Genomic DNA, 9754 nt, shown 5'->3' on the forward strand with positions numbered 1-9754 from the left:
ATTTCTTTTCGTTATTCATGTGGTTTGAGACCTTTATCAGTTCCTTCACTAATTATTATTGAATACTTAACTTGTCACTCTCAACTAACTTTATCCTTGAAATCAGGAGCTTCCTTATCCACGCCTTGACTGCTCTCTAGGCAATCCCTAATTTTCCTTCTCATTTTCCTTTCGTCTCTGCGTAATCACATCTTTTGCAGACTGATAGAACCGATAGATATTGCTTAGATTGTGATAGAATACAAAAGTAGTAGAGGCATTCTGACAGTTAAGGAAGCTTTTTTGCTCGAAATCCCCCTCCCCCCTCTCCACCACTCTCATCCCACCCCCCCCGCCCTCAATCCTCCCACCACAGGATGAAGGGTGTTCTAAAAATAGATTTTCCCCCTCCCACTCCTCACTTCCACTCATCACTCTCTCTCTCTCACTCACTCTCTCTCTCCCTCTCCTTCTCTCTCACTCTCTCCCTCTCATTCACTCTCTCTCTCTCTCTCTATAATCTAATCTAATCTAATTTAATCTAATCTCCCTCCCTCTCTCTCACCCCCTTTCCCAGTGAGGACGAGGGGGATGAAGAAGGAGAGAGAGATATCTCTCTCTCAAATAGATTTTCCCTTCCCCTTCCCCAGTATTGATGAGGGGGGTGGATATCGAGTGAGGGAAAAAATGATTTCCCTTTGAGGGAAAAATTATCTCTCTCTCTCTCTACATCCAATGCTATACTGTCAGATTAAAGTGAATTGAGAAATTCCCTATCACTCTCTCTCTCTCTATCTCTCTCTCTCTCTCTCTCTCTCTCTCCTCTCTCTCTCTCTCCTCTCTCTCTCTCTCTCTCTCTCTCTCTCTCTCTAGATCTAATGCTATACTGTCAGATTAAAGTGAATTCATATCTCTACAGAGAGGTCAATGATCCAAGTTCTTTTACATTTTTTATCTGCAATATCGTACAAGCATTTCCAAAGTTCATCGGAATTTGTAACAACAGATAATGGCGAATCATTTGTACAATCATAATGTAGATGTCCACTGTCTAGTACATCGAGTTATTCAAATATCTCAGATAAAATTGTAAAGTGCACATTTTCTGTTTTTGTTAATGGTAAATCAGCATCTTGACATCCTGTTGAAAATTTAATATTCTTCGCAATTGAATCAAATTTGTTGAATGAAATTGCCATCAAAAGACAAGTTAATTTTTTGAATTTTGAAAAACCATAACACTGCATGTTAATGCCCTCACAGCTGTTTGTCATGTGTCTCTGTTCTATAAATTGACAACGTGCACGCTGTGTACTTGTTAGCATCAACAGATGGTTGAAGGGGGTGTGTCTCTTTTGTATGGAAAGATCACGCACACGTGCTGGTGTTATTGGGTCTAGCTCTGAGCAGCTACTAAACTAAAAAGTGAGTGGGATATTGGAATGAAAAATCATTTGAACACAGAAAAAGTTTATTTACACATTTCACTACAACTATTCATAATTTCATCTTCAATTTTAATTAACTCATCTATACACAAATTATGAGGATGATAATAACATAGATAGTCTCTTATGTCATTTGAATTAACTGTGCTTAGAAAAATGTCTTTTAATTGTTCCGCCAAACTATAATTTTTACAAGTTGATTTCCCAATTGCACTTTCACACTCATCATACCAATCAATACAGTTTTTTAACCTCACTTCCAAATCGTTGTCAGCAGCCAACCACTTTCTCGGGTCCATAATAAGCGAATGAACAAAACTAAGTGTAGGCTGGTACTATTATAGAGTAATTAAGCGGTCTTTCTTCATTAATTGTAGACAGGCAACATGTACGTACTTTATGCAGTCTCAATGCATGCATGCAATAAACACACTGAATCTCTTTTCCATTGTGGAAAAATCCATAATGAGCGAAGTTTCTTTTCTGTGAATTCATGTACATCGTGGCCATTTTCATACTTTGCATTAGATTTTTTTCACACATGAAATTATTTGTTTGATACATATTTTAAAACAACAAAGAATTATAATGTTGAGCACTGAACAAAGCACATTGTCCATCAGGTTTATTTTTATGAAAGTTACACACAGCATAACATCATGAACTAGTGAAAAAGCTGAAATTGGGTTTTGCAAAATCCTCTGGTATACATTGAACGTTAGTATGCAATCTTCTTAAAAACTTTGCTATCTCAGTTCCTTTTGTAAAAATTTTTTCATATCCTACAAGGTAATCACGCATTAATGAGTCACTGTATTCTAAATCTCCATCTCCCAATTTTATTTAATGATAGTAACGTTCTAACCATGTTACATCGTTATACAATTTTGCACTCAATTCTGTCTTTGCAAATGGCGATTTGAAATGGAATACAATATAATTATTTAACTGATCAATTATGGCAAGTTCTTTCATAATAATTTGATCACAATCTTGTTTAAACCAGTGAAGATCAACTGTAGCAATTTTCGTAGTCGCTTGCTTGTCCACTTCTTCCTGTTTGGCAGGCTCATTGAATCCCCCGTCTTTCCACTCCTCCTCCTCCCGTTTCTGCTCCTCCACCTCCTGTGGCTTCTGGATCGGTGTACTGCACCTTGGTTCAAAATAGAAACTATCAGAATCAAGATCACACTGGATACCAATAAACTGAGTTTGCACTTTGTTCTCACTCTCCAAAATATCAGAACACAAAGAATAGGACATTTTAGATGTTACCTGTTCAAAGCTGAAACTGATAATGAATCAAATTTGTCAGGGTGCACACCTTATATAACATTGCACTCAGTGCACTCTATCAATAAAATTACTGAACTTCTTTCACCATGCTTATCAGAGGTGTGTACTCCTTCACACGATTGCTAATTTAAATGCAATAAGCGGAAGTATTTGCAGGTACTGCAGTATTAAATTCCATTTCAATACGAACAGTCGATTTCTGTTCTGAGTTCGCTATTGATTGAAGATTATAATACGAGGGTGCGAAATCCAAAAACATCCTGTATAATAGTTCCTTTTTACCTAGCAGATTTTCATATGGATAATACTCACTGTTCAAATATACTTCAACATTGTAAATACCACAGCTATCAAAATTAGATATTGATTTTTTAATTTTATTCTTACAATCAGTTTGAAATGCAATTATAACAAATTTTGGACTATCAAAAATCAATGTGGTGCAGACTGCCCAAGAATGGTTAAGTGAATTTTGCAAATTTTGTAATTCACAAATTACCCAATGGCGGTAACCTAATTTCAGTGGAGTGTCAGCATTGAGCAGTCTCAAAAATTTCAGTCTTACGTGATCTTCTAAAGTTATGTAGGGCATTCTCCATTGCAGTTTTGTAATTTTCACACTAATGCTTGTTCCAGTTGCAGACTCAACGCATTTTAGGTCCGTCGGTGACCTCAATAAGACGAGTTCCTGTTTCAAATTTAAAATTATTCTTTGAAAATCTTCAAAGAACAGGAGGATTAATTCCAGCGGTACACAGAAAGTGAATTTATTATCTGTTAGCGCATATCCTGCTCTGTCAAAACCGACCAAGTGATATGTGTTCTTATCGAGCGTATTCTTCACTAGTATAGCTTTAATTGTGGATGTTAATCCAATCAATCTTGATTAAGAAATTTGCTGACCTGCTAATTCATATCGTATTTCGTCAAAAAGGTTACTGATTATGTTACTGCTTAATTTATAGTCTGCCACAACTGGTGGACCAGCCGGGTCTGTTCACGGTTTTGTACAGCTAACTGTTCCCTCAATAAATATAAATGATTTGCAAGGTAAAGAATAGACATCTAAGAAATTTGTTCCAATACGTGCCTCGTCAGAGTTTTTTATTTCTTGTCCTGAATAAACTGTATGAGTGTGAAATTGGAATTTGGTTATATCATTATAAAACTGAAGCTCTGTATCCACGTCCAGAGTTTGACTAATTGCGGCTCCTCCTCCTAACATCCCGCCAATCAACTATAAAACCTAACTTTTCTAATATTCTCGCACTTTTAGCTGACAAAGCACATTTGTTTTCAGGTGTTGACGCTCTCACGTTCGTCTCCCTAATGACATTGTGCGTACACGTCTTATTTGAACGTGGATTGGAACAAGATACCCATTACGTTTACTTTTGTTTTCCATGTATGTGCAACCTAATTGTAATTGTATCTCCATGGAAATCAATAAACGATCCGTTCTGGTCTGTTACCTTTACATTAATAGTTTGAATTCGATGAGTATTCAAAGCTACATAAATAATTGGTGATGGTACTTTGTTTATCAAATAACCGCTAGGAACCTTTGGCAAAAATTCGTAGATTATATGTTTTTGTTTTCCGTCAGAGTAACTACCACATGCTAAATTACACTCAAGTACAATACTACCAATGCTTGTTATGTTAACCAAATGCTGGGAATAATGCCATTTATTCGCTTGCAAAACAACATTATCAAAACCAAGTATCTTACCAATCGAATCAGTACATGTTGAATCAATAGCTTCATCAGAATGAATTTCAATCTTCATGGTATTTGTGTTTGCACGTATGATAAGTTTATTATTCTTCTCATCAATATTCAATTCATTCTTCAAAGATTTTATAATATCCTCAACTTCATATGCACCCGTATCCAGCTCAATTAATCTATCACCATATTTGAAGCTGGAATTTGTTCCTTTGTTAACATTTGCAATACTATTGTAACTAAAAAAATTAATCAATCCAATTTCCCATTCACAACTTTTATCCAATCCTATTATTTCTTGTTAATGTTTGTAGAGGTTACTTGTGTTAGATCTTAATGTAATAACAACCATCTTGTAATGTGTGTTCAGCACAAACACTTAATTACAACTGATTTGCAAGAAACAATAACGTAAGATGACCACAAAAATCACTATTTAATGGTTGCATGTGCTTCACATTATAAAATATATTTACTCCAATTTCTTTTATCCAATATTTGTCCAATTTGTATGGCGGTTGTAAATTTTCAATTGGATCAGAATACCAAACATTAGAGCCGACTTTTTTATATGCAACCCAATGCGTGCCATCCTCGCTTTCCCTCACTAAATTCACAATGCCATTCTCGTTTTTTAGAATTTTTTTGGGTAATGCATCTAGCATATAATATATACCTCTTAGCCGAATCTGTAATAATTTCAACCAATCAATCAAATCATAATTAATCATAATTTTGTATATATGCTATATCATGTACCTTACAGGCTCTATCTAATGAATTCATACCTTGATCACCTCTCTTCAACCTTTCATTAACCTTGGTACCCGGCCCACAATACTGATAGCCACAAGGCAAGTGGGTTCCATTTTGTTGAAGGTCAATGAGCTTATTTAGAATAGTGGATGTCACATTACCTGCTAAACCTGTCACGCCCTTAAAAACTTTTGCCGCTGAACTCAAGATTCCTCTACCTCGTTTCCTCGAACTTTGCTTTCTCCTACATATCATTTTCTCACCTTTCAACTCAATGGTTGAACATTAACTGAAGTTAATTAATTAATTAATCATTACACTAACTTAATCGAAAGAAAATTGAATTGGTTTAATTTTCAATCGAGTTGGAAATGAATTCACACACACACACACTATCAGATTGCTATGTGCTTATAACATTGTTCGAATGATAAGAATATTATTTCAAATAACAAATCTGAAAAGGTGAATGCAATTTGGAAGGGAGAAATGATGTCATCGCACCCGCCCATATCTGTAGGAATGCATGCCAAAACAGATGTGGGAGAGAGCGATGCATCAACTCACCAAAGCCGCTTGACTGTATGTGTGTGTGTGTGTGTGTATGTATGTGTAGTAGTAGTAAAGATGCTTGGCTCTGTGCATGCTTGCAACAAACTATAAAAGGGGAGTCCAGCTTATTTACATATCAGTCACAACAGAGTGCAACATGAAAGCTGAACCATTCTTCTGTCTGTGTTTCTACTATTCATTGTGAACTTATCAACAACAACAACAAGTGTGAACAGGTAAGAATTGAAAACAATTTTTTATCAAATATGTACACAATTTATTCACTACTGATACTACTTTAACACACACATCTATACAATTCATAACACATAAGTCGACGAATTGTATAGATATAAATATTGTTAATGCTTAACAATTTTCATATCGGTCCAATTCCCCGACTTATGCGATACTACCATTACCAAATTTTTACAATTTTTGTTGAACTCTACAATTTTTTCCGTGCTAATGCGGGAAGCAAATCGTTGTGGTAAATATACCTCACACAACGATTTGCTTCCTGCATTGCTAATTTTCAAAATAACACGTAGTCCATGTTTATTGGTATGCTCCCTTGTGCTGATAATGAGGTAGGGTACATCCTCTTTCAACTCTCTCAGTGGCACCCAGGGTTTGGGTGCAGGCTGATTGATGAGTTGAACAAAGTCCATCTCCCTCCTCTCATCCTCCTCTGCCCTCTGCACTTCCTTCATCAGGGGGGCAAGTGATGACTCATTCTCCACTGCAGCATGTTTCTGTTGAAAAATATTTGATTAGTGTCTTATTTGTTTCAGATTATCATCAAATAAGATTCGTCAAATCATACTAGAAAACTTGATCAATAGATTTACTACACAATCTCAAAGTGAGTAATAACTTATGTATTGCAGAATCCGCCAAAACTAATATCTTGTAATTCAATTGTATCTATAATCAGTTCAAATAATATTTCCTTGCTATCAAATGATTTATGCATGACCGATTACTTTTAATACCAATATCTTGTAATTAAATTGTATCTCTAATCAGTTCAAATAATATTTCCTTGCTATCAAATAATTCATGCATGAGTGATTACTTTTAACACTAATATCTTGTAATTCAATTGTATCTCTAATCAGTTCAAATAATATTTCCTTGCTATCAAATAATTTATGCATGAGCAATTACTTTTTACACTAATATCTTGTGATTCAATTGTATTTCTAATCAGTTCAAATAATATTTCCTTGCTATCAAAAAATTTATGCATGAGCAATTACTTCAAAAAATTATTCTTTGCTATCAAATAATAATAATCAAAAACTTGTATGTATACAGATTTTTTTATAAAACAATCAATCATTGGAAAAAAATCTGTACACATACAAGTTAATAATATTTGTTGAAACTAACCTTTGTTTGTGAGAAGATTGTCTCGTCCTCATCCCCGCTAACCTCAGCCTCATCAAACACTAACCTTCTCTTCCCCTGCTTCTGCTTGATGTTGTTCTTGCTCAGAGTTGTTAGCACCGCACGTCGCGGTGCCCAGGTAGCAGGTGGAGCCAAGTGTTGAACTGGACTGTCACCCAGCACGATCTCCCCCGGCAATGGCGGTTCCACAGTGAGCGGAGAAGGAGCAGGTGCAGCAGTGGACGCGTCGGCAGCGAGGGCAGCTTTCTGTTGCCAGTAGTTGAGGATATGCTCATGTGCTGGTGGGCTATCTGGGAGGATGAATGAGGACGAGGTTGATGATGATGACGAACTCATCTTGTATGATAGTGAAGTAGAGTATGGTATTTAGTACACTCGAATGTGACTCTGATGTAAATTATAATTTTGCTCGCATTACATCTGTTTATATAGCATGCATTTCTCTCTCTGTTCCAGGTTTGTGCGAGTGAGAGCCACACATGCTGGGAAGTGGAAAAAAATTTCCCCCTAGGACTAGGCACGGAGCAGCATCTGCTGCTATATCCTCCCACATCGTTATCAACATCATTCAGATCTGTAAGTATTCTCTCCTATCATAAAAAACCGTTACAATCACTCAAAAATTCTATATTTTTGAATAGCATCTCGCCTCTTGTGATGCTTATTGATTTCTAATATTATCAGTTATTAAATATTTCATTGTTTTCACAGCATTGGAGTGCTCACCTCACAACTCTGCTTCCGACGTCATAACCAGTTGAGCTCTCGTCAAGGCAACATACCTGAGAGGTTAGCACACAATCCGAAAAAGAAGCATAGCCAGATAGCCATCTATCTATACCTGCACATCTATAGCCGAGGAGATACCTGTCATTCACGCATCAACCAACACATGTAAGTACATTTTTACTTTGATTTTATCCTCAGAGGGGAGTCGGAGGAGAGGAAAATTGTCCTCCGATGACAAATTTTTGTCATCGGAGGACAATTTTTGTCCTTGGAGGGGATGATTTTTGTCCTCAGAGGGGAGGACAAAAATCCTCCCCTCCGAGGACAAAGAACCTTCTACAGCATACTGCATGCATGCGATTTTATCTCATCTTTACGATGTGCTTTATCTGGGTAATCTTCTCCTCCCCCTTCTTTCTCACACTCTTCATATAAACAAAACAGTGAATGTATTACTTTTTCAAATGGATTTTCGATAATATATTTGCAATAGACACATTGCAGATAGTGATTTTTATGTAAGAAATAACCATCTCTTGCAAAATACTCTGCTTTATCAGATAATGATTTACAATAGTCACAATGTAGATGACAATGATGATTTTCAAAATACTCTCCTTGAACAGATGAATCTTCTACACGATTAAAAGTTAAATATCTTTCTTCATATTGACGTAGAATATTATTATCGAAATTCTCCTTTTCAATTGCTATATTATCTTTCCTTCTCAATGTATAGTTCGGACTGTACCTTGCATGTTCTATTGCTGGTATGTCATTTTCTCCCCATTTTCCCAAATAAATTGAACAAAATACACAGCACACAATGTCTGGTACACATGCGAATATAAATCCCTCTTCTGCCATGTTTCCCGCTGACAAATGCTGAGAAGATTTTGTCCATCTTTTATCAAAAGTTAATAATATTAATCTTTCATGCAACATTATCTGATGCTGAGATAACATTTTCACACAGCGTTCTTCTACCAATTCAAATTCACAACTGATTTAAAAACATGCAGTTGTACTCTATCACTCTAATTCTATATCATCCTGATTGTCATTCTTTCGTTTTTCAGAATCTAACATCACCATCATCATCATCATGCTGCGGGAACGCAGACAACATGGCATGAATTTCAGCGCAGTCTGCCATCGTATTAACATCGAGGATCCTGAGGAAATCAGCATCGAGAACGTGCTCAAGAGATCGAAATGTCGCGTTTTCGACATAATTGGGGAGCATGTGGCACGGCATGATGGCAATGTAAAATGGTTCATTGTCTTGAATGTTTTATTGTATAATTTAGTGGTGATGGATGACGGGGTTAGCCAGTCTGTCTCATCTCTCGTCAATCCTCATAGTTACTCCAACAAAGCACTAAACGTGCTTGAGTATTATGAAGATTTTAATGATCATTTCATGTTGGCTATAAGAAAAATCCTGTCATCTTTTGAGAACTTTGTACAACATGGCAGCAGTTGGGTGTTGAAGAAAATTGACTCACTGGATGTGATCGTGATTAAATTTAATCCAATATTCACATCCAGTTTCATTCAAACACCCCAGTTTCTTAAAAACAAACATTGCATCATAAATGTCAAAAATCTGTCTGACGAAAAATGCTTTTTATGGTCAGTCCTCGCATATTTCCATCAGAAACCAAAGGACTCACACCTGACTGTAAAATATTTGAGCAAGTTTGCTCACACACTTAATACGCGAGGTGTAAATTTTCTGGTGACGACACACAATATTAAGAAATTTGAAGTACTGAATCTGGGTATTGCAATTCACATCATTGCATATGACAACAAAAAGTTTCTCCCCTACCGCACAAGCATTTTCCAC

The 9754-nt window shown here is 36.2% G+C and overlaps 1 protein-coding gene across 1 annotated transcript; it reads right to left on the reverse strand.

Moving 5' to 3' along the window:
• Window positions 1-4019: 4019 nt before the first annotated feature.
• On the reverse strand, window positions 4020-7686 carry LOC120351620. The gene is made up of 3 exons (XM_039429493.1): window positions 7156-7686; window positions 6261-6515; window positions 4020-4049 (listed from the first exon to the last, which is right to left on the reverse strand). Exons 1-3 carry the CDS (start codon window positions 7507-7509, stop codon window positions 4020-4022), a joined length of 639 nt encoding a protein of 212 aa, XP_039285427.1. The 5' UTR covers window positions 7510-7686.
• Window positions 7687-9754: the final 2068 nt, after the last annotated feature.

This window comes from Nilaparvata lugens, chromosome 5 (assembly GCF_014356525.2).
Source record: "Nilaparvata lugens isolate BPH chromosome 5, ASM1435652v1, whole genome shotgun sequence".
Lineage (NCBI taxonomy): Eukaryota > Metazoa > Arthropoda > Insecta > Hemiptera > Delphacidae > Nilaparvata > Nilaparvata lugens.

Excerpts from the sequence above, each read along its gene's own strand:
- LOC120351620 (XM_039429493.1), bottom strand. The coding sequence starts at position 7,509 with ATGAGTTCGTCATCATCATCAACCTCGTCCTCATTCATCCTCCCAGAT. Across the intron at positions 6,516-7,155 it reads CAATCTTCTCACAAACAAAG|AAACATGCTGCAGTGGAGAA; the intron begins GTTAGTTTCAAC and ends ATTTTTCAACAG. Across the intron at positions 4,050-6,260 it reads GAAGCAAATCGTTGTGTGAG|GGAGACGAACGTGAGAGCGT; the intron begins GTATATTTACCA and ends CAATGTCATTAG.